Genomic DNA, 24743 nt, shown 5'->3' on the forward strand with positions numbered 1-24743 from the left:
TAAGTCGGGGGTCGTCGCCTTTGTGGTGCAAGCCCCTCCTCCTCTTCCTCCTCTACACGCTTCTCCCCCCACAGCCAGCAAACCTCTCTTTCTCTCCTCGCGGGTCTCCCGCCCGCCGCCTTTCTTGCGCCCTCAACCTAGCCCCGGCGCCGGCAGAAGGACAAGTCGGCCAGCCGGTAAGGAGCCAGGCCTCTCCAAACTCTGGCCAATGCCGTGGCAAAGCGGAGGCGGGCCTCCCCTTCGCACTAAGTTCGCGTGTGCCTCTCACGGCGGCGGCGGCGGCTGCTGCTACGTCTTCCGCTGGTCTCCCTCGCTCTCTTTGCCGGGCCGTGGACTGGAGTCGCAGCCTCAGCATCAGGGGGCGGGAATTTCCCATAATGCTCTAGGCGGGCGGCCCGGGGGATGAGCGGGCATTGCGTCTGAGAATGACCCCAGCGCAGGACTAGGCCCCTACATCATAAAAGTGGGGCGGAAAGTGGGGGGGGGGGTCAGCCGCCTCCGGGGGCCATTTTTTTTGGGGGGAGAGGTGTAGATAGAAACCCCCCTCGGTTTAAGGCTAGGCCTTCCTCTCAGCCCAACAGAGCCTGTGTGGAAGCGGGGCCGGGGGGGGGGGGCGGCTCTCGCCATCATCACCTGAACCACCAGCGAGAAGGAGGAGGTTCGTTTTTTGGGTACCTGCGTGAGGTAAGTGTGTGTGAGAGAGCCATTTGTGATATAGAGGGGAGCCAGACAGTGGCCATCCTCTCTGTACCCCGCCTCCAACCCCGCCACCCTGCAGGCTGCTGCACGTTTGCATTGTTTTGCAGAGTCCTGCCTGAGCTGGCTTCAAATCCCAGGCTTCTGCAGAGCCCCTGGCCCTGTAAGCTTGCATCTTGGGATGGTGCTTCTTTGCAACTGTTAAAAAAGCACTGTGACAAGGAGGAGGAGCTAGAACTTGTTTTGGATGCCTTTCCCTTCCTCTTTGGAGAAACAAGCAATTCTTCCTCACCCGTTTCTAGTATTTTGGGAAGGCACCCGTTTCTAGTATTTTGGGAAGGTGAATGCTGCTCCCGATCCTGTCTCTCCAGCATCCCTTTTAGGGACTAGTCTGCTGCTCTGAAGTTTCTCTCCTTTGGATTTTTCAGATCTGGTGTTATGCACAATGCATCGTGCTGCAAGATGTTTGTGTACTCCAGGGTGCATGATTCACATAGGCTTCTGTTGTTAGGAAACAGCGGCCTTCCTGAAGAGGCACCAGCCTTATGCAAATACTCACAGTAGTTCAGGTATATCTAATGTAAATAGCCTCAGGCTTGGGGAAAAATTACATTTTAGGTGCCCAGGTTTCAAGCCCCAACCCCTTCTAAATCCTTTCTTTGCCGCATTTGCTATGTTTACTCTAGTAAGCATAAGAAATGCTTCCAGGTTAAAAGAATGCATCACTGGAACACTATAAGTTCTTTGTTACTGGGTAAATAGGGTGATACCTGAAATCCGGTTGACCACTATGAGGAGCGTCATTGAAATTGCCTCATTCAGGTACTTTAGTGCCAAATTTGTTGTACAGACAGGAGTATTGAACTTTCAAAACACCAGTAAATGAAAGCGAAAAGTAAACAATGAAACTGTGTAACTATACAGATTGTATGAAGCTTTTCATTCGCCTTGAATGATATTGAACCTATGCAAAGGCTGACCACACTTTAGCAGTTTCATCCTGTCATGCTTGCTGCCTTGAATCTTAACACAGTTTCTCTAATGAAATAGCTATGAGATGCCTAGTTGCTGGCTTCACCCATATCAATGGGGTGTGTGTCTATGGTTTCCATAGAGAGGCTAGTGTTTATCTTTCCTGGGCCAACGTATTTGCAATTGAAAGCACTTGTAGGGAAATAGGTGTGTGGATGGGCAGTTTCTTTGTTAAGAGACAAATCAAGTAAGGCTAACCTAATATGATGGGTGTGTGTGTGTGTGTATTATAAAATGAGAACATTTATCAGAATAGTTTAATTTACTTGGAGAGGATTGGAGGATGGGAAGCTATAACTGTTAGAATTATGTACCCCTCTATGCACTAGTTTGGTGGGACTCACTTTGGGCCAAAGTTCAGGCATATAAATGCTCTTATGAATAAAATCTGGCCAGTGTGAAATAATGCATATGCATATCCTTAAGCTTGGCCTCATAGTCACTTGTACCTTATCCTTTTCTGAAATCCCATATACTCTTATGTGTCTGGCATTGCCAGGAACTGTTCATTTATCACATGTTGTCAACAGGGAAGGGTGAGGGGGGAAGTGATGAAGTAATGGCTTTTCTCTTACTTGCACCACTTCTTACAAGAGGTTGAGCTGCTAAGGAGATATTGTAAAACAAGAATGGCAGTTCAGCATGGGAGGATGTAATGTCTGGGCAGTCTATGGCGCAGAAACACCATGTTCTAACATCAATGTTTTGTATTGTTTAGTGTGTTTGTTTACTGAAAAGTAGAGGCAGGAAGCTGCAAATTTCAGCAGAGGGAGTACTTAGATAACATTTCTCCCTCACGCCCCACGTCAGTCAAAATTACCCTCCCCAAGCTGTTGTTCTTCCTGCAGGAAAAAAGTTACAAGGGCCCTATATTTTTCATCCTCTGGTTAGGAAAGCAGAAAATGGCAGGGAGAAAAACGTTGAGATGTTCTGCTAATCTGATGTTCCTTTTCAGTGGTTTAAAAACAAAACATATCCACTAGACTGTACATGGATTCCCCTGTATCTTCTAGTTTGGCCGTTAGATACTTAGGGACCAGCTTTTGCATCAGGAATGCATAGCTGCTGCTAAATTGTTGCATGCAATCCAGATGATGTTCAACTCAGCAAGTGTGTCTGTTACTGGGTAATTTCAGTTTTGAAGCACATGGCTTCCAAATCAGCTTGCTTGGAAATGATGAGTAATTCCCCCCCCCCCCAGGTAAATGCCTCTGTTGAGATTGAGAGGTCTGTGTATAATGGTTACAGGAGCATCACAGACATTTGCTGGCCTGTGATATTGCAGGTGACCAGTGACAGATGTTCTATGAACATACTCGCAAGAGTTTTCCCTATTCCTTTGTCTATGCTTTAGGTCAAAATAGGAAATGTGGAAAGCAATTCCTGTAAACAACATAACATCTTCACCTTTGTGTTTTCCTTTGCTTCCAGGTCTCCGCTCCCATATCACAATGAAGAGTGCCCGTGGTAGCAGCTCTTCCTTCCATGGTGCCAGTGCCAATGGTGTGGATCTCAGTCTTACAGGGCTGCCCATGCAAGTGCTTCAGCGCCCAAGCAGTGCCTCTCCAGGCAAGCACATTGCTCGCTCCATCTCCGTCATTACTGAAAACAAGCCCAAGAGGAATATCCTAGTGAGTATTGGGGGATGGGGGTATTAGACTTGCTCTCTTTGGACGTTTATTCTGTCTTCTAAGTATGTTCCTGGTAAACATATTTCATTTAATAACAAAGCTTAAATGGTTATGCTGTGCATTCTTTTATTCTGTGTTTAGTAGAGACCACAACAAGAGCAGCCCATGTAAGATTGTTGTATTTGTATAACGCAAGGGGGTTCTAGCCCAAAGTTACAAAAATCACCCTAGAGCTGTAAAAAAATTTCAGAAATTCTGAAGCCATGGGGGGGGGACCTGCTTTGCTTTTTTAAAGGAAAAAGTGAAATATATGCAATACTTTCTTATCAAACCTAAACTTACATTACTGCTTTAACAATACAAAATGCATATAAGATTTTGCCATTTGAAAAGTAGGAAAAATTAAATTGAACATAGAGACCACAGATTTTGTAGTAAACAAAAGGAAGCGTATCATTTGGACAGAAACAGTCACAACATTGAGGATTTGGAGTTGCTGTTTTTTCAATAAGATTGCATTATGAAAGCTAGCAACTTTTAGAGAGTATGGAAAGATCAAGGATCATTACATCCATCTGCCCATCTAATCAGTTTGCATTATCATTGGGTCTAAGATGACAACAGTTCCTGGTTCTAAATGACAAAGTGGCCTACAGTTATCACTAAAGGTAACTTCCACTGAGTCTCATGAATTACGCAATAACTTAACCCTAGGCTGCATCGCTAAATTGTAATTTCACAGACCTCTGATTGTTGTGTACAGAATCATGCATGTGGGATATGTTTACAGAGCAATCACACAACACCATTAAATGCACAGAAAATTCTGTTCAATTTTTTTAAAAAGCACTTTACGTGGACTGGTTGTTTTCCATCAATCCCCACCCCCACCCCTTGTATATCAAATGAGCAAGGCAACTTTAAAGACTCAATTCATCCTGTACTTTGCAAAATAACTTGAATTTTACAATTAGACTGTATCCACTTCTTGAGACTGAATATTGTTACAATTGTAATAGGAAAAATAATTGAAACATGAGATGGAATTTTTGATGGTATATAAAAATGTGCTTATCCTTTTTTCTTGTAAGTACTGGTTTAATTTTTATTATGAATACATATTAAAAAACCAGAAACACACACTGGAACATCCAGTAACAAAGCAGCAGCCCTGAATGGATCCTTCAAGCTGCCTTCCAGGGGCATTGCTAATGTATCACCTGTAGGGCTTACCTTCTTTTATCTTGGGATGGCTGCAGATGGGGCAGCCATCTATGTAAGAGGAGGCTTTTGTTTCAAGGCCATGGTAGCCAACCCCTAAGTATTCAGCATTGTTGATGTGCATCTTTTTCTCCCAGGAAGATGCAGGGCTTGGCACCTCCAGAGCTATGAACAATTTACGAAGATCCAATAGCACGACTCAGGTTAATCAGCGTGTGAACAGTGCCTTTAGGTGAGCCCTAAATAAATTTCTTACTGAAATGCAATATTTTGCAGAAACTAATTCACTCCTGTATGTCGTTCAGAACTTTTTGGGGAAGTTGGGTGTTTTTCTTCTTGAGGGTTTACCCCATAATGAGTAAAACACTTGGTGGTAGGTTTTTTTAAAAGTTATTTTTTATTGATGCATTTTCCAGTACATATTTGCATTCATATGTCATCTCATCAAAGTTTTTTGTTCTACTTCCCAACCTAACCTTCCTTGACACCCTACATTTTCTTTGGTTTGCTACATGTCCTTTGATTATTCCATCCTATTTTCACTGCTTCAGTTTGCTCATCCTTTCTACTGCTGATCATAAATTTATCCCCGCTTGAAAGTTTACCTTAACTCCATCTTTTTTCAAATATTCTCCCAGACAATCCCACTCGTTTCTTGTTTTCTTTTCATCCCAGTTTCTTATGTTGGACACCATACTCGCAAATTCTATTAATTTATGCAACCATTGTTCTTTTGTTGGATATATATTTTCTTTCCAATATTTTACACACACTAATCTTGCGGCCGCTGTTGCATACAGAAATACATTTTTTATTTTCTTTAGTATCTCTGCACCTATTATTGCTAGCAAGAAGTCTTCTGGTTTCTTCGGAAAAATGAGCTTAAATATTTTTTTCAGTTCCTCAGATACCATCTCTCAGAATTTTTTTGCATATTTACAGTGCCACCACATATGCATCAGAGACCCTTCTGTCTTGAACACTTCCAAGCCAAGAAATTTATTGCCCTATTCCATAATTTTTCCTATGCTGATAACTCAATATTATATCTGATATCTGACCCCCAGTGTATCATCGTGGCCTTTACTAACCCATATTTAGTTTCCCATTCTATTCTAATAAGATTTTTGTTGTTGCTTCCCAATAGAATTTTTTCGAATTCAGATCCCCCTTCCACAAATCCTCTTTCTTTGTCCTTTCTATACATTTCATTTACTTGAAGGTACTGAAACCAATTTGTTATTACTCCTGGACACTTGGTAGTAATTTATGGGGGAGAATGAGTTCTCCTTTTGCTCAGCAGGGGACAGCTTCTGGAAATGGACCAAACTCCCAAGATTTCTGAGTAATCATGTGATTTTGCTTCTCAGCAGTGTGGAGCAGCACGGAGATTTCCTGACTTTGTTTGAAAGCAGCTCAGGTGGAAGAAAGAAACTAGCAAGTCTGAGCAAAGTCTCCCCGGAAAAGAAAACAACATGGAACATCCTGGTAAGGGCAAGGTCATAAATGTCAGTGTGCTGTCATTGTCAGGGGAGAAACTTTCCCCCATTCAGCTGTCGTTCTTGTTGTTGGGGTGAGTACAGCATAGAATATGGTTGCATAGGCAGCTGTTGAGGAGTGCTGTGCTCTCCAGCAAAGGGATATAGCTCTCTCCTTAAAAAACAAGCAGTGGTAAGGCTGCCCCCTGCCACAAGGCTACAGCCATCCCCGGTCATGACAAGAGGGCAGGCTATCTCCCCACCGACACTAAATGCTAGTTCAGCATTAAGTGTAAGATCTGGAGAAAGGGATGCCCTTCTGTTGTAATCAAGCAGCAGCTTCTGTCTAGCACTACAGTGCTATACTTGGAACTAGGAAGTAGGGGCAAAAGGTGTTCAAAGGAAGTGTTACTGGAGAAGTCAGGTTATGGGACAGCCAATAAATAAGACAAACAAACAAACAAACAAATAAATAAATAGGGGGATATGGCACTACTACCATACTTTTGTATTGTGTAATCTGTGCTAATGACTTTGGCTCCTTGTATGGAATTTGGATTAGCAGTCATTAGCTGAGGGGTTGACAGCTCTTGTGTAGCTTTTTAACACTGGGCATGCAGAATCAGTGCCCCTGACTCTCACTCCCAGTTTGGAAGTTTATTAGTCCTATCCTGGGACATTCAGCACAGCACAAACTTACCACCACAGGGTTGTCTCCCAGCAGGCTTTGGTATCAGTGAGAATCATGGTGGGACTGAGATGGATTCTCTGCATGAGTTAGAATAAAAGTATCAGGAGAGGACCTGCCGCATACAATGACAGTGATTTCCCTTCATGCTTATTTCTGGTTATGTTGTACAGGATGAGCAGCCCAGAACATTTCCTGTCCCATCCAGTACTCAAGAGGCCCCTGCAGGCATGAGAAAGAAAGAAATCTATGTGCCACTTGCAGCCAACTTCACTGCAAATAACAGGTAAGAAAGGCAACCAGGTCTAGCTTCTGAAGTTATAGGTAAATTGCTGAAATTTGACTGGTGGGATTTGTGCTAGCGCTATTTTTGCTGAAGATGGGTGATGTATTATTTCTGGTCCATGGGTGTTAATGGAGTAGGGTCTGGAGACAACCATGTGAAAAGGAACAGCAGTCTCTTTTTAGCTACAGGTTGTAATCTAAAATAGGATTGAGCCAAAACAATTTTTTCCTCTTTGTTTTTGCTTTCATTGTTGTTGAACAGCACTACGGCGCTTCAGTGTGCTTTCATGTGGTCTCATTCCTTTAGCCTGCACTTAGTGCTCTTACATTCCAAATTAGGGTTGCCAGGTCTTTGCCTGGTAACAGTGCCTTTCCCTTTGAAAACTCACTGAGAGGGTGCAGTCACCACGTGTCCACTCCACTGATTCCTTCATTCAGTTTCCTCTTCCACCTGTGTGGGAAGCAATATTTTGCTCCCAAGAGGACAGGAGAGACAATTTACAAAGTACCAGTGAAGCCACAGGACAACAAGCACAGTGACAGCACTGTAGCCTGGTGCCTTGGTGCTTTTTTCCAGGTGAAGACCTGGGCAGCCTATTTCAGATCCCCCCCCCCCCATTATGATTTTCCCCCTGTTTTCTTTTGAACCCTGTCTAAGCAGTTTCCCTTGGCCCCTGAGATGTTGTTGGAGAACAGCTTACACCATCCCTGACCACTGGTCACATTGGTTGACTCTAATGGGAGTTGGAATCTAACAATATCTAGAGGGTGGTGGGTTAGCCACCCTTGTCCTAAAGGTTTGTGATTGAAGTCTGCACATGTTGGCCCACAGCCTTCAATATGCTAACATACTGCCCTTCTTTCCTACGAGGAGTAACAAAGGTGCAATGGGCAACTGTGTAACCACCATGGTGCATAATAACTACTCCACTGCGGACAAGGCAGCTGCGCCCAAGAGCTCCAACCAGGCCACAACCTCCCTCAAGTAAGTCCTTTCACAGCCATCCTTCCAGTGGGCACCATAGGTTGATTGGAAGGGGCCAAGGAAGGCCTAACTGTGGCAGCCTGCCCAACACCTCAAGTATGAGCAAGCCATCGGGGGGGGGGGAATAGTGGTTTTCAACAAGGGAGGCATAGATAGATACACATGCAGAGCTGTGGGAATGAAAGCATACTTGCTCCTGAATCTCTTTATTTTTAAGCTTCCTTGCTAGGAAAAATTAGACTGCAGTTGTTTTTAAGAGCCCTCATATTAATGTTAGTCCAGAGACTCATGATCCGCACTACTGGGCTGTATATGAGCAAAAGGAGCTTCCCTCATTGTACACCAAATGCTAAGGATTTTCTTCCTTTAAAACCTCTCACCTCCCAACTGCATGTTTGGTGCTCATCCCTTGACCAATTCAAGCACCGTCATAGATGAAAATGCAGGAGTGATTTAGCAGGACTTACTTGACACTTGCAAAATGTCATTAAAGGCAGTGAATAATGTATTATGTTAGTGGGTGGGGAGCATTTTCTTTCCCAAGGCAGTCAACCAAGGACAGTATCCTTGAGAAAAACACAGTATCAATACACTCTGGAAAATAGACACGTGTCCATCACTGGGTAGTATGGCATGCTAACAACCCGTTGAGCAATACAGAGGATGCTTCTGACAGAAGTGTTCTTGTCTTGTTTTCTTAGTAACATTATCAAAGCCACTTCCAATGAAGACACCGAGAGTAGCAGCTACATGAAGTCCCAGAAAAACTTTTCCAGCAGCAATATCCTGGCTCGGAACAATAATAACAGCAGTAGCAGTAACCCCCTCAGGAGGCAGGAAGTATCGGAGGAGGAGGCTGAGCGGTAAGCATGAATTTGCTGGCAACAAAAGAGATAACCAGAGGAGATGTTGGCAAGTTATGCAGAAGGATGAGAGGAAGCCTCATGGTAGTTCAGAGAAGGGTACATAATATGTTGCTGCTTAGCAGCTTTAACAGGTGTGTTTGATGATTTCCAGCTGATAGGTCAGTCCTTTCACATTTTATCGGTTCTAACAAAATAGTTCTGGGGCCTGATTTCCTTTCACATTTGTCTAAAATATATCCCTCTGAACCGAGCGTTGGACTTTTCTTTGTTTTCTAAGAAGAAGAAAAAAGTGGGGCTTTTTCTAAACAGGAGCCATATAGGCAAGAGCCACTCCTTCAGCATGGCATCTCTCTCTGTGTTTGTCTCTTCCTGCTTCATGGCAGGGTTTCTATTTGTGGTTGGAAAGCCATTTCACTTTTTGTTAACTTCTTTCTACCTATTCAGGTTCATTAACCAGGTCAACCTGGCTGCTGTGATGATACAGCGCTGGTACAGACGACACTCTCAGAGGCACAAGGAAGGTGCAGCCCAGCTCAGGCGCTTACTAGCTTCCAAAAGAGAGGTATGTATGGCATACATGCATTGTATAAAGCGGACTTTCACGTTTCCTGAGAATTAAGGGAAATGGTTCTTTGTTCCCCAAATAGTTTTGTTCATTTGGGGTCATACGGTGCTGTGTCAGAAGTGATATCTCCTCTTCTGACATTTTCTCTTAAGGAGTAGCTTCTTATTGGAGGAACCATTCTCAGATAAAACAAAAGGTACTGGTTGTTAATCAGAATACTCAGGGCAGGGCAGTTAATGTCGGATGCACTTTTCCAGTTCTTTGCCACTCGGCGAAGTAAGTTGCGTTGATTTGCTGATATCCATTCATTTGGTCATTTTTTACAGTTCTATGAGCCATTTTTTCAAAGAGCATAAAGTTGTTTGGCAAAGACCTGAAAAAAGGTCTGATTATGAAGGACACTGAAACCTACCTTCTCCCACTTTCAGGAAGTTCTGTTCGTTCCTTTTCTGAAATCTAATCAGATGCTGTTCATATACTTCTCCAGAGCTCCGCCCCCCGCTGACTAGCTATAACGGCCTTGCTCTACTTCCACTATCAGAGGCAGTATGTTTCTTTATAGCATTTGTTAGCACTGTGAGAACAGGATACTGGACTAGATGGCCTTTGGTCTGATCCTGCGGGCCTCTTCTCTTCTTCCTAGATTGGTAGCTTAAAAAGAAAACAGAAAAAACTGGGGTTTTGTTTTTTTTAGAGATTTATTCATTAGTGCATTTACAGAACAGCTCCTTTCTTTAACCCAAATTTGATGCTGCTGCTCTGAAACAATCCAAACTCTACACCAGTCCTTATTGTTTATCTTTTCTATCAAAGCTGAAACTACTTCTTTTCCACAGCAGTGTGGCTACAGCTGTGCAAAAAGTTATTAGAAAGGCCTTCCTCATCCTATCCGGTAGTAGCAGAGCCCCAAATCAGTTAATTGTCCCACATCTGAAATGTACAGGAATGTCTGAATTTCTTTTTATTTCTTGAGCTTCTTGATACCTTAATGAAAACATCTCCGCATGTTAGTTTCTTTTGCGGGGAGCAGGGGAACCCAGCTGTCATTTATACCAGAATAGGAAACTGATAATAACACCTGAAAATCCTTTCTGCCTCAACTCCTTTTAAGGAAAGGCAGCAGCAACTCACAGAGGAGGGCAACATGTTGGATTTGCAGCGGAGGCGAGACGAGGAGAGGAAAAAGATTCGAGAGGAAAAGGCACGTCTTGCCAGACGAGCAGCCATCCAGGTAGGGGCTTGATACCAGCATTGCCTGCTTTGGACATTAAGAGAGGATCAGTTCATTGCTTCAGTTTGTTCAGAGCTTGGAACGTGTTTATTTGCCAGTTCTGCAAATGGAGGAGCAAGTGGACCATAACAGAACACTTAACACCATTTTTTTTCTGCTAGGAGCTGCAGCAAAAAAGAGCCCAGAAAGTCTTGGATACGCAACGCTTGGTTGAGGAGGAGCTGGCAGCAATGAAAGAGAGCAAGAAAACCAGAAGAAGAAAACCTGAGAAGGCTGGCCCAGTGAAGAACACTAGCCCTGCCAACAGCATCATCAAAGCCAACAATGCAGGTGAAAAGTACTGATAGATTGTGAAACTGTAGGTAAAGATGTCTCCTGAACATTCCTCTAGTCCAGGAAGTAGGAAACCTGTGACCCTTCGGATATTGTTCAACTACAATTCCCAACATACCTGTCCACTGTCCATGCTTGGCTGATAGGGGGTTGAAGTCCCAGGTTCTTCACAGCTTCAGTGCAATGTCTGTGCAGTTATACTGGGTCTGGTAGGCCTACAACTGTCCTATCATTTTACCAGATAAGTTGCAAACAGTATATGATCACTGAGACCACAGATTGCATTAGGGAGAACCAAGCACAAAGTACCATTCCAGAGATGTTGAAGGAATAAGTTCAGAGAAGTCTTGATGCTCAAGCAAGAAGTGTTCAAGAGAAGATGTGTGCAGCTGATTGCTGCAGCAGCTGCTTCCAGCTTGCTGGGAAGTCCTGAGGAAATCAAAAGGGAAGGGCGGAATGGAAATACTATTGCTAAATTGTACATTGCTGGGTCTGCAAAATGTGTGTGTTACAGTTCCATTTCGTCCCAGTAACACACAGCTTCACTTTGAAGCTCATCCAAATGCAATTGGTGCTTGATCTGAGCAAGTCAAAGAAGAGTCCATTGTGATGCTCACCCACTTCCTCCCATTGTAGTGTAACTAGAAACCTTCATCAGACAAGCTGCACACCAAGTGTGGGGAGTTTTAGACCTGGTGCCAAATGTGGCTCTCCAGGTCTGTTTGGCCCTCAGGACTCTTCCCCAGGCCATACACCTATCCAGACCATGCCACTCATCAGCCCTGCCCTGCACCCTCCTCAAGTGCTTTTGGCTTGTTCGAATGTGTCCTTGGACTTGCAAATAATGCCTTCTGCTTCTGTGATGGAGGCTGGAGAGATGGTCTGTACTGTATATGCGTTTAGAAATTTCTGAGGTTTGTGTCGCTGGAACATAGCCTACTGTAGAAAGGTAAAAGTAATACCACTTGCTCTGCCCACTTTTGCCTTGTTGACATCTACCAGCGTCAAATAGCCAAAAGTTCCCCACAAGGAGATCTCCACCTTGGACTGAAAAACAGCCTCCGTTCACCATGCCTTCATGCATGTAACAGAAGAGTTTTTTTCAGCCTAAATCTTCATTGCTCAAGATACAGTCCTTTGCTCATCTGTTACAAAAACAAAAGCTCTCACACAAACCCATCACACCTGATTATGTTTCTGGGCACTGGATTCCTACCATAGCAAATCCATTTTGTTGTTATTTACAGATGCCAACTTCCACTTGGCGGCTGCAGATACAGAAGAACATTCTGCTGGGGCTTGTCTGTCTGTCCCAGGACAAAACAAACTACCTGAAGATCAGCCACAGGTGCCCCTTTCTATTTTCTCATGCTCCCAAAAGCTTAGTTGCTGTTTTCTTTTTTTACTCCGGTGACTTTGCAGTTTGCACAGTGTTCAAGTGCTTTGCTATGAAATATTCTGTTCAGCTTGCGCACTGTACTGTGAGGAGATGGATCTACTCACTCCATTCAAATGAAGCACCAGGAATTCACCTTTCTTGCAATCTCACCGTGCATGGATTTTCTCTGTTTTTAAGGATGTCAGCTCTGGAAAGATGGGCAGTGAAGACTTGGAGACTATTATCACTGCAGCCAGCAGAGCACAGTCCAAAGTCACACTTAATGAGCTACTGGATACCTTAAAGTTGTTGGAGGAGGAGCCAGAGTTGCCACCACAACCCAAGGCCTGCAAAGAAGATAAATATGCCTGGGTAGATGGGGTAAGTGGAATAGATATAGAAATCTATCTGTCTTTATCTGTTGTTCCTTTTTCATGATTTATTCTGAAGCTGTTACCCTGAATCAACAACCTCATTTGAGGTTCTGGTTTTTTGTTTCCCGTGGGCCAGGAAGTAAAGGGCATCCCATTGCTACTGTCTCATGTTGTACACAATAATTTGCTGCTGATCTATTGTGACCCACAACTATTTCCACCAACTCCAAATACCTTTGATAGTATTATTTGCATGTTTGGTTATCCTAAAGAGAGTTGAGGAAATCATCCCCTCTTGAGTCAGAAAGTCCTTTCATTTAACTCACACTAGCATCTGGTTTTTAGTTAAAGTGGATTAGAAGATGACTTTCCTAGAAAACATGATCCATCAATAAGTGCATGTCCACTAGAATTTTACAATTCTATGATTCTCTGTTTCTATTCTTATCCACAACTCATGGTTGAAGTATATCTGTTCTGCCATTCCTGTCTAAGTCTAACATAGATAGCTGGCCTTTTCTCCCTAAATACAGGAGGCTGACTCAAATTCTCTCACTGCTGACAACCTGGAGAAGTTTGGGAAACTGAACTATTCTCCGGGAGTCCCAGAGGAAGGCACGCTGCTCTCGGAAGCCAAACTTCAGAGCATCATTAGTTTCTTGGATGAAATGGAGAAATCTGAGCAGGAGCGACCTAGGTCTGCTGCCTCTGCTTCTCAGCGAGAGGTGAGCCCCCGAGCATGAAGTTGACTTTCAGCAAAGATGGGAATCGTCTGTTTTCAGTGAATTAAGTGGGTAATTGTCTTCACCTGATGCAACAAAAAAGAGGATTGATTTTGCAAGCTCATAAAATTCATGTTGGGATTTTGCTGCTGTATTGGCCTCCAGCATAAATGGCTGGTCTCATCTTCCTTGAGGCAGATAACTAGGTCTGCCTCAGGAAATTAATAGGTTGGTTTGTAATCGGCAAAACGTGAGCTGAGTAACTTTAGATGTTCTATTAAAAGAGAAACTCTTAGTAGTAACACCAAGACCTGCATTTCTACCACCTGTCAGGGGCTCTTGTCAGAAGAAGAGCTAGCTCACCTGGAGCAGGCATCAGCAGTTGCCACAGAGGTTACCAGCTCCATCATGCGGCTGAAGCTGGAGGTAGAAGAGAAGAAGAGAGCCATCACATTGCTACAGACAGCACTGGTGGGTAACTAGAGCCTAATTCCTTGGCAGGTTTGCACGTGCTAGGAAAGAGGGGGATGTGTCACAAAGCACAGCAGAGCCCAGGATTCAGCTATGTTGTGTGGAAGATACATGGATTTAAAGCCTGAGCAGCCAAAGTTGCCGAGGCCTACCCTACCTGACAGCCTAGGCTTCTGCAGTCTGGTTTGTGAAGCCGGACAAAGCCATCAGTATGGGGGAAGGAATTAGCTCTGTGGTAGAAGTTCTGCTTTGTATGCAGAAGGTCTCAGATTCAGTCTTTGGCATCTCCAAGGTAGGACTGGGAGAAACCCCTGCCTGAAACCCCTGGAAAGCCCCCATTAGTCAGTGTAGGCCAAGGATGGGGAACCTTTGAGCCTCCAGATGTTGCTGAATTACAGCTCCCATTAGTCCCAGTAAGTATGGCTAGTTTATAGGAGTTGTAGCTCAGTACCATCCGGGAGCCAAAGTCTCCTCATTCCTGGTGTAGGCACTGAGAAAGATGGACCAGTGGTGTGACTTGGGATAAGGCATCTTCCTACATTGCTTTGTCTGGATGGGAAGATCCTCTTGTCTGAGAGTAAGCATACACATGACATGTGTTTTCTTTTCCTTCTCTGTTTGTTTGCGGGGTTTACTGGGTTATTGTTTCCTGCAGGCACAGCAACGGGAGCTGACTGTACGTCATGTCAAAGGAACAGAGAAAGAGCTGAGCCGCCAGCTGGCACTACAAAGGGAGCAGTATGAAGCAGCTATCCAACGGCACCTGGCCTTCATCGACCAGGTATCTTCCTCCTTCCCCCCATGCCCACCCCTTTTTGAAGATGGGAAGGTGAAGATATTATTCTGTCCCGCCCTGCTTACAACCCCCTTCCTAGACTCCTTTGCACTGCTGGCATATCTATATGCTTTTACCTCTCCCAGCTTCAACTAAACACACTAATTCAAGGTGTAATGCTTGACTAGGATGGTGAAGGGGGAGCTCAGCATCCGCTTTGACACCTGGGTAAGGTGGCAGCCTTAAAGTCCTTGCTCTCCAATTGCTTGCCACTATAGTAGATGTAATTTTGGGGAGGTGCTGTGACTTTATCCTCCTTTTCACCCATCCCCTACAGCTGATTGAAGATAAGAAGACTCTGAGCGAGAAATGTGAAGCGGTGGTGACTGAACTGAAACAAGTGGATCAGAAATACACAAAGAAAATTGCCCAGATGCAGGAGCAGCATGAGCTGGTGAGGAAGTAGCTTTTAGTTCCTTGGGTGACAGAGCTGCACACCAGCTAGATAAAGTATCTGAATAGTTCTCCTTTGGTTCGTAGACAGGAACCAGGTTAAAAGCCGTAAGCAGTGGTGGGACCTTCTGAAGACCTCTTTCCTGACCAGCCGAGAGAAAAACGAGAGATACAGAATGCTTGAGGGGTGGAGGGGAGCATTAAGGCTGTCTGAAGTGTAGAAGTTTCGTTTTCCACACAAAAAAATATCCAGTGTATGAGTTCCCCTCCCTTTTTTTGTACACAATATGGTGGAAAAGGCCTCTTCTTGTACCTGGTGAGGAGATTCTCAACTAAGAATATTTTTTTCTTTGTTCTATGCTTGGTTGCTTTGATACTGCTGAGGTGATGCTCTAGCTGCTGAATCGGAAGTATTTATGTGACATGATGCATTTGGAGACATCCTGCTCCTTCTTTGCAAATGGGGAGGGATTTCTTATACCTCATGCTGTGCAACGAAATCTGTTTTAAGTTGAAATGAGGGGCATTTGTAACAAAAAGAGAGAATTGGTTGTGACTGTAGTGCTTGTCTCTCTCGAATTTTTTGGTTGAGCTAGACATCCTAGGGTGGCAGGAGCAATGACAAAGTCTGTATCTCTGGTTCTTGCTGTGCCTGGAGGTAATGCTTATAGCAGTCCCCTGCCAGGGCCCAATGACAATTCATCCTTATTTTTCCGAACAGTTTCTTAACTCTGACTGAAACTGGGTAGGAATAACCGTATGTACTCGAATCTAATGCTCACCTTTTTTGGCCAAATTACGTTGCAAATATTAAGGTGTTTGTTAGATTTGGTGGCACATTGACATTCACCAGCAAACAGTTTTTTTTGGTTTCAAGGTTCTGAAAATTGAGGTGTGCATTAAATTCAGTGGCGCATTAGACTCAAGTAAATATAGTAGTTTATAGAGTGCAGTGTCTAAGACTAACTCAAGTTAAGACTGTATGTCTTTTATGCTGGATATAGCAAGTTCACAACAGCATGGCTGCTTGCAAGGGCATTTGTAGCTAAGCATGGGATATGTTACCATTACTAAGCCAGAAGGATTGTCCTAGGTTCCTGCGAAATCATTCCCCTTTCCTTTGCTGTTCATCCCATTTGGAATATGCTTCATTGGCTGAAGCCATTCAGCCCCATCTTGCAGTTGGCCCTTCTTAAAAAGAAAGACTTGCCCTGCTGGCTTCCATTTGATTATAGCTATAACATTTCTGGGAAAGGGCAAATGCAGCTCCTGCCACCCAGAGCTTTGGAATTAATAAGCCGAACTGACTTATTGTCTTAATAGCTTGTAGCACTTAACTAAGCACCCTTGTTCTATAGGATCATTAACAATACAAGATAGTTGTGACTGTCTTTGTTATCATTAAAGGGGAAACTGTAGACAGCTAAGGATTTGCATTGGCAAAGCTGCCCAAACCAAGGAGTCTCCTTTGCTTGGTTTTGCTGCTTCTGCTTCTTGGCACATCCTACCCTGCAAAAGTAGGGAGCTTTCTCGGCGCTTGGATGAGCCTCGCCTTGGCAAACTCTTTGAGCAGGAGCCCAGCTGCTCCAGATCTTAGCATTTGCCAGTTGCCTCTTTGCACCTGTTTCCCAAGACACTCTTATTTCACACTCCTTTCCATTTCCCTCTATCTCTCACTTCTTCCTCTTTCTCTCTAGGTTTGGCGCACTCTGGGCCCCCTCTGTGAGGTAAATCTTTTCTGTGCGTGCTCTTTGGCTTCAGCTTTTGTCTCTCTCACCTGTCTTGAGCCTGTTGGTGCAACTATTCGTGAATTCTTTAGATCCAGGGGTGGAGAGCCTGTGACGCCTCCTCCCCACCCCAGTGTTGTTGGACTCTCAGCTCCCATCAGTCACACCCAGCAAGAGGGGTCAGTGGTTTATGAGAGTTGTAATCCAGCAACATCTGGAGGGCCACAGGTCCCCCACCTCCTGTGTTAGGTCCCTTCTTTGGGGGTATGGCTAGGGCACTTGTTGCAGCTTGGGACAAAGAGCTCTTCCTTGATAGTGGCACGCTCTAGGTGTCTGTTTTCATGGTCATGTCAGATGCCAGCCAAAAGTGGAACTGCTCTTTAACTCTTATCCTCAGTGCCTTACTGAACAGCCTTTTGGTGGAGTTGCCTGTGAAGCAAAACCAATCCAAATTCCTCAGTCACTTTTGCATTCCTCACTGCCTACTGATAAATGGATAGACCCACGTTCAAATATCATTCATAAAATTCAGTGGCTAGACTTGGACAAAACTGAAGACAGATGACAGGGGGTGGTTTTTTTTTTTCAGAGCATTGAAGATGGTTTGAAAGGGGGGTTGCTGTTCAAGATGTGTATACGTGCCCCACTTCAACTTCTATGCAAACAAATTTTGCAAGTTCCATTTTGTTTTAAAGGGTGGGATTCAACACTAGGCCTGCTCAGAGTAGATCCACTGAAATCAATGAACTTGACTAAGTTAAGTCTATTAATTTCAGTAAGTCTGCTGTGTCGAATTCCACCCATAATTTGGGGAAAGTGTTTGTACAGAGACAGCAATAAAGGTAAAGGGACCCCTGACCATTAGGTCCAGCCGTGACCGACTCTGGGGTTGCGGTGCTCATCTCGCTTTACTGGCCGAGGGAGCCGGCATACAGCTTCCGGGATGTGGCCAGCAGGACTAAGCTGCTTCTGGCGAGCCAGAGCAGCGCATGGAGCAGCGCATCGTTTACCTTCCCGCTGGAGTGGTACCTATTTATCTACTTGCACTTTGACGTGCTTTCGAACTGCTAGGTTGGCAGGAGAGACAGCAATAGGACAAAATAAACACATGTGGGCACCATCGTAAGCAAAACGTCTCTCAAGAAAAGGCAGTGGCATTGTCCTTCAACCAATACCATCATTTCTCTGGGTCTAAGAAGCCAATGAGCACCGATGATTAATTCTAGTATGCTAACGAGATTGCAAAGTGGAATACTGACAAGGGGAAAATAGAAAAAGACTGCTATCCTCGCCTTGATCTGCACTTAGAGGGGATGCATTCAGTGGAGATGTCCCTTTGCTGGGCTCTGCTGGCAGGGTAGAAGAGCTCCACTGCCATAGGAACCCTTCCTGCCCCTGCCAAAGGCATGGGCTGTTTTGGAGCTACAGCTACCAACATTCCTGCTGGCAATAGCTGGTGCAAGACTCTGGAATGGAACATTTCAGGAGCAGAGCAGAGCTGGCCAGGGACCCGCAGCTTACTAAGCTGGCCCATTTGGTAGAAAGGGGCCAATGGGCTGTTGTGCCAGCTTATAGCTAGTGCAGAAAAATAGGAAGCTACCCCCACCTCCATATTCTGCACTGGTCAGCAGGAACCATCAGGGCTTCAGGTGCAGCAGTACCTCTGCCACTCCGAACAATCCTGGGCAGAGTTAGGGTTACTCTATTGCATTCAGAATAAACGCTGCAGGTAATACTAAACTAGATGGAGCAATGATCCGACTCAGTTTAAGGCACTTCTTTCGTGTTCCTGGGTACCCTCCCTCCTCCATTTTATGACTGAAGTGTTTAGGTTTCCTGATTCTGTTGGCAAAGGCCAATGTAGTGGAGAGCTAGAAGATGAGGGAGAGGGAACCTTGAATTGCTTTTCCTGGGGCAGGGGATGTAGAAGGAAGGGTGGACCCTGTCTTAGCTACTAGCAGGTCAGCCAACAGTACACCTTCAGCTGAAATCACCAGACCACCTTTCTCTGTGCCTGTGGCTAGAAATCTGCTTCTTAAAATTTGGGATCCTCAGAAGTGATATCCCTCATCTTGCTTTTTTTCTTGCTTTGCCACATAAATGTGCACAGTCCTGCTTATATACTCAATCTGTGTGAGGGTAGTGCACAAACCCGAATTTACTTAGGTATATGCTTTTGGTAGGTTCTGTTGCTGTTTCTCTATCATTGGATATATTGTTGATAGCTGGGAAGGAAAACTCATTACAGGTTTTCTTTGCAAGGTTGCATTGCTGGGAATCCAGCCAGAGTTGCAGGGAGGCAGGGTGTGCACCTACTGCTTTCTCAGTGTATAGAGGAGACACTTCATGACTGCCTGGGCAGGTTCATGGCAGCATGTTTTCAGTATTTAATGAAGAAATGTCTGATTTGTGTCCCTCCCCTTTTCTTCCCCTGCAGGAAATAAAGAAGCTGAAGGAACTCATGAGTGCCACAGAAAAGATCCGCCGGGAGAAATGGATTGATGAGAAAACCAAGAAGATCAAAGAGATCACTGTTAAAGGTACTTGTGGATAGCTGTGACTGAGTCATCTTCTTGCTACCATTATGCACAAGGAGTGGCTTATTCAATGTAGAGTTAGTGGGGCTGCAGAACTGACTCCTTTTATAATAATAATAGTGATAGTAATAGTAATAGTAGTAATAATAATAATAATAATAATAATAGCAAGAGTAATAATAATTACAGTTATTACACTATATCCTGCCTTTTGCCAGTGGCTCAAGGCGGCTCACTAAAATGAAAACTAATACAAATGAAACACACATAGCTAATGCATTTTATATATGTATATATAAGTTTAAAAGTAATGACACTAACAATGTAAAAACCTCTGTATTAAAATGCAATTGGGGTGGGGTATTCAGTACAGTTAGCACTGTTGCATCCCTGCTTCTAAAACTGAGTCATCATTATGTGTGACTTTAGGGAGGTGATGGAGGGGAGATTGTTCCAGCTTTTTGTGCAAAAAATAAGCTTCTTTAACAAAAGTACTAGGGAGTGACTTTTTAAAAAGCACAATCTATAGGATTTGACGTAGTCTCTCCTTGTTGAGAATTACTTAGTAAGCATTGTGTATTCTTTGCCCTACTAGGATCAGAGGTCTTTTTCCCCCCCCTGTTCCCTTACCATGGCTCAGCTCTGTTACTAGAGTTTTTGTTTGGAACTGAGATCAGGGTGACCCAGTCAGATGACTGTCAGGGTTGTAAGGCTTCTTCTTACTGAATCATGCACAGTAAGCCTCCATCATTCACTAGGTCAACCAGCACTTGCCATGCCCAGAGAGCTATGTGCTGTATATAAAGGTTGTATGTGTGCATGGAATGTTTTAATGTAAAGTATTCCAATTGTAGTTTTTGCTTTTCAGCAAAGTTCGCCTACTTTGGCAAGTGGGACCTTTCTTTAGTGACGGCCCCTCTTGCCGCCGCCACCCATATCTTGCTAATAGTCCTCCCCATTTGTTCTCCATTCAGGTCTGGAGCCTGAGATTCAGAAGCTTATTGCTAAGCACAAGCTAGAGATCAAAAAGCTGAAAACGCTGCATGAAGCAGAGCTGCTACAATCCGATGAGCGGGCAGCCCAGCGCTACGTACGCCAGACGGAGGAGCTGAGGGAGATGCTGGAGCATGAGAAAGAAGAGCAGGGGCAACGAGAGAGAGAGCTGGCAAGGCAACGGTATGTAGGGCTTAGGGCGCAGAGCTTGCACAACTTACTTATACAGAGGGGCGGTGGAAGAGGACTACATTGCAACTGTGCAAAGAGAGGGAGGAGCTGGCGAGGCAACCCAGTGTGGTGGCACACAGAAGAAGTGGGGACTGGCATGGCAGCTGTTCAGGGAAGGGAAGGTGGCCTGTGGGGAGAGAGAGAGAGTTGGGGCAGAAAGGTGGCAGCAGGAAACAAGCTGCTCGGGTATAGTATTTCTGCTTGACAGTTGGAGAAGGCAACACCCCTGAACACTGTGTGAACAACTTACTCAGCGGAAGGTAAAAGCTGGAAAAAATTGGGTGTAGATTAGTTATACTGCTAGTTTAGCTGTTTCTCCCACTATAATAATAAGACAGAGTGTTCCACCAAGTCGAGGTCAGTACTGAAAAGGCCCTGGCTCTAGTTGAGACCAATCTAACCACTTTGTGACCTGGGACCTCCAAAATGTTGTCATTTGTGGACCTTAAGGTCCTCCACGGGGCATACCAGGAGAGGCGGTTCTGTAGGTAGATGGGTCCTAGGCCACATAGGGCTTTAAAGGTCAAAACCAGCACCTTAAACCTGACCCTGTACTCCACCGGGAGCCAGTGCAATTGGTAAAGCACTGGATGAAGGTAATTCTGCGACAAGGACCCCGCAAGGAGCATTCTGCACCCGCTGGAATTTCTGGGTTAGCTTCAAGGGCAGCCCCGCATAGAGTGAGTTACAGTAATCAAGCCTGGAGGTGACCGTCACATGGATCACTGTGGCCAGATCAGGGCGAGAAAGGCAATACAATACCATTGATACAGTACGTGGAGGTGAGGGAGAGCAAGCACATTGGCACTTATCATAAAGCTGTTATTGTATTTCCTTGTCCAGCTTTGTGGTGCTATCCTGGCTGTTAGTCTTAACTTCAGAGAGCCAAGACAGGCGCCTGTTGTTGTTCTATAGGAAGGAGGTAGCAGATAAACAGAGCTGGGTAGCATCCTCTGAAGAGTTACTTGCATGCTTGCTGTGACCTTGATAACATTCTTACTGAGCCTTTCCTCCCAGCTGCCGGGTTTCTCCTCTTCCAACTTCTCTGTTCCCAAGTAGAAATTTGGCCCCTCTCTTCTGTGATGGCTGTGTTTTTTGATAACTCTTAAGTATGCCCAAAAGGGACTATGTGTCATCTTACATTTTCTCCCAGCATAGGAAATCATTGCTCCCGCTGCTTCCCCCTAAACTTCAGGCCAACCCAAGGATACAGCACCCTTGGTAAGACCCTTTCTGAAAGAGTCCCTCCACACAGGTATGAGAAACAACTGGAGCAGGAGGAACAGGCTCTGCAGCAACAGAGGCGCCGACTGTACAGTGAGGTGGCCGAGGAGAAAGAAAGGCTCAACCAGCAGGCGGCCAGGTGAGAGAAGTAGGTACTGGCTTCAAAGCTGCTGGATATGTAGAGCAGGTTTGTCTGTGCAGTGCAGAGTGCATAGAAAGAACCCACCAAGTACTGGAATTCCGCAAGGTAACAAACACCAAGTCCCAGAGTGCATTGTTTTCATCATAGACATCTCATACTAAGTTACCAGGTGAGATTGGAGCAGCTTGTTCCACTTCCAGGGGGAAATTTTAGCTCTCAGGAAGATTTGCGGCTTCCTCTCTTGCTGTGTATTGCAAGATGCTTGAAACACTGTGGTACGTGCTCTCCCCATGCCACCCTGGGTCAGTTCGCTAAATTGCCTTTGCTGGGAGAGTGACTAAGAACAGACTGAGGTTCCAGTTTCCCCCATTTCTCCAGAGAGGTGAGGTCCAGCTTGTCCCTGGATTGTCTCGCCAAGCCGGGTAAGCTGTCAGTTCCATGGTATTGATCTGTGCTCCCCAGGCAGAGGACTGAGTTGGAGGACCTGCGGCGGCAGCTGGAAGAGAACAGCTCTGTTGTTACCAAAGCTTTGAAGGAGGAATATAAGAAAGGGAAGGAGGAGCAGGAGCGACGCCATCAGGTCTGTGTATACAACCCTGGGGATTTCTGCACTGCCGGGCCATATACCCTCTCGTTTATCGGTAGATGACATTTTTTGCTTTATATGATTCGACTGGTTTCTGAAGTTGAAAATGTAGTTTTAACTGCATCTTGATTTCCTGTTGGCCCTCCCCCTCCCTAAACATGCATCCTGTTACGTAGATCAGCTCTGTCCCATGGACTTATCTGCACTTCCCCTCTTGGACTGGGGCAGCTTTCTACAGGGAGGCATGGCACAATACAGGACAGGAGTGGGCAGAAGGCAGATCTGGTACATTTGTTGCGCATCAGTAAGAGTTTCTGACTCCAGATAGTTTTAACAAAGAATGATTCAAGAGCAGCAACAGCAAAATGACCCTAAATTAGGGTACTGAAATGAAAGCAGCTAACCGTTGTGGGAAAGGACTTTGAGCTCAGAAAGTGCTCAAAGCCACCCTGGTCTTTAGATATACCCCTGTGTCTCTTGAATATGGCTCTGATTGATTGATCTTGGAGTTCTGGTAAAAAAACAAAACAAAAACCACGGCAGATCAAACAAGCCTGAAATCCTCCCTCCCCTGCTATACAGGGCTGGAGTGAGCTAGCTCTTCTCAAGCTGTAGCTTATCAGGGAAGTGCATAAGTTTGTCTAGAATGGGCCACCAGAAAACCCTTATTTCCCATTATTCAGCACTTGCCACTTGGATTTTGATGGTGTGGTTGAGGGTTGGCAGACAAATTGTGTCAGTGACCTCAGTTTTTTGACCTGTTTCATTGCAGGACTAGAATGGAATCCCAATCTGCTCCCAGTTCTCTTTCTGTTTGATGAGTGGGGTGCAGTTTGGAAGGTGAGACCACATACACAGACAGGCAAAGAGCTTGGCAAGCTAGTAGTAAGCCTGGCCATGGCCTCTATGTCTCTGTGAAGAATGTGGACGTATAAAACCGAAGGCTGAGGTTGGAGACAGGCAGTAGTTTTGAAAACAGCCTCTGTCCTGCCACCTTCGTTTTCCTGTGGCCAGAGGCGGCTCTGGGGGAATGCAACCGATGTGGTTGCACCGGGTGTTGAGCACTCTTGCAAAGCAGAAAGCCTGGTGTAGTGCTCCATCCTTTCAATCCTTTCAATCTTTGGAGTGGTGTAGATGAAAATAATAATTTCAATCCTCTTTGAGCATCCATTTGGTAAACACACATGCTCTTTTGATGTGGAAATCTTGGACCAGGATTAATATATTGGAGATTGGAAGGGGAAGAGATTGAGGGGTCAGCCCCTCTCTCTCCTTTGTCCCTGATCCCCGCCTCACTGTGCTCTTTCCTCCTTCCTCAAGGCAGAGGTGCAGGCCTTGAAGGTGCAGCTGGAGATGGAGAAGCAGGCCTGGGAGGCCAACTACCTAAAGAAGGAGGTAATGTTGTAGTTCCCCTTTTAAGCTGCCCTCTCGCTTTACCTTGCCCAGATTAAACGTTACCTGGGCTCTCTTGTATTGCCTTCAGGAGGCCTGGCTGCTCACTCGGGAGCGAGAGCTGAGGGAAGAAGTGCGGAAGGAGAGGGACAAGGAGATTGAACTGGTCATTCAGAGGCTAGAAGCTGACATGTCCTCTGCTAAGGAAGAGTGTGAGAGAGCCACAGAGAACAGGTAAATCAGTTATGTATGAAGGTCAAAAATAATTGCATTCCCATTGTTCCCTAAATGGCCTTCTGCATTTTGGCTCAAGCTTTTTATAAGCTGGGTTCTCAGTGTGGACCTTGTGCAGGGTTGTTGTTGTTATTAAAATTTCTATACTGCCCTTCATCTGAGGATCACAGGGCAGTTTGCTACACACACCCACACACCATAGTAATGAACAAAAGCAATAACCCCTCCACACATAGTTTAAAAGACCATAGATTGTTTAATTAGCCACAGGCCTGGGAGAAGAGGGATGTTTTTGCCTGGCTCCTAAAGAAATGTAATGAAGGCCCCAGGAAAGCCTCCCTGGGGGGAGCATTCGGCAAGTTGGGACCCACCACAGAAAAGGCCCATTCTTGTGTTTCCACCCTCTGGTCCTTGCATGAAGGAAGCACACAAAGAAGGACCTCAGGTGATGATTGCAAGGTCTGGGTTGGTTCATATGTGGAGATGTGGTCCT

General features: G+C 45.1%; 1 protein-coding gene across 11 annotated transcripts in view; it reads left to right on the top strand.

Moving 5' to 3' along the window:
* The first annotated feature begins 155 nt into the window (after positions 1–155).
* The window catches only part of CEP131 (centrosomal protein 131), a 29396-nt gene continuing 4808 nt past the window's right edge, over positions 156–24743 (top strand). Inside the window, exons 1-23 of one of the 11 annotated variants that reach the window (XM_079967662.1) lie at positions 156–176; positions 3160–3359; positions 4718–4812; positions 5951–6068; positions 6920–7032; positions 7903–8016; positions 8718–8879; positions 9327–9444; positions 10559–10678; positions 10840–11008; positions 12259–12359; positions 12588–12770; positions 13297–13488; positions 13819–13956; positions 14612–14737; positions 15069–15185; positions 16882–16911; positions 19349–19451; positions 20423–20624; positions 21826–22035; positions 22501–22618; positions 23945–24019; positions 24108–24250. In XM_079967662.1, coding sequence (XP_079823788.1) covers positions 3180–3359; positions 4718–4812; positions 5951–6068; positions 6920–7032; positions 7903–8016; positions 8718–8879; positions 9327–9444; positions 10559–10678; positions 10840–11008; positions 12259–12359; positions 12588–12770; positions 13297–13488; positions 13819–13956; positions 14612–14737; positions 15069–15185; positions 16882–16911; positions 19349–19451; positions 20423–20624; positions 21826–22035; positions 22501–22618; positions 23945–24019; positions 24108–24250 — 2927 coding nt within the window. In that variant the 5' untranslated portion in view covers positions 156–176; positions 3160–3179. Of the gene's footprint in view, positions 177–248; positions 685–3159; positions 3360–4717; positions 4813–5950; positions 6069–6919; positions 7033–7902; positions 8017–8717; positions 8880–9326; positions 9445–10558; positions 10679–10839; positions 11009–12258; positions 12360–12587; positions 12771–13296; positions 13489–13818; positions 13957–14611; positions 14738–15068; positions 15186–16881; positions 16912–19348; positions 19452–20422; positions 20625–21825; positions 22036–22500; positions 22619–23944; positions 24020–24107; positions 24251–24743 lie in introns of those variants that run through there. The other 10 variants (XM_079967653.1, XM_079967656.1, XM_079967652.1 and 7 more) reach the window with 10 other exon arrangements.

The sequence above is a fragment of the Podarcis cretensis genome (genome assembly GCF_951804945.1).
Source record: "Podarcis cretensis genome assembly, chromosome: 2".
NCBI classification, from domain to species: domain Eukaryota; kingdom Metazoa; phylum Chordata; class Lepidosauria; order Squamata; family Lacertidae; genus Podarcis; species Podarcis cretensis.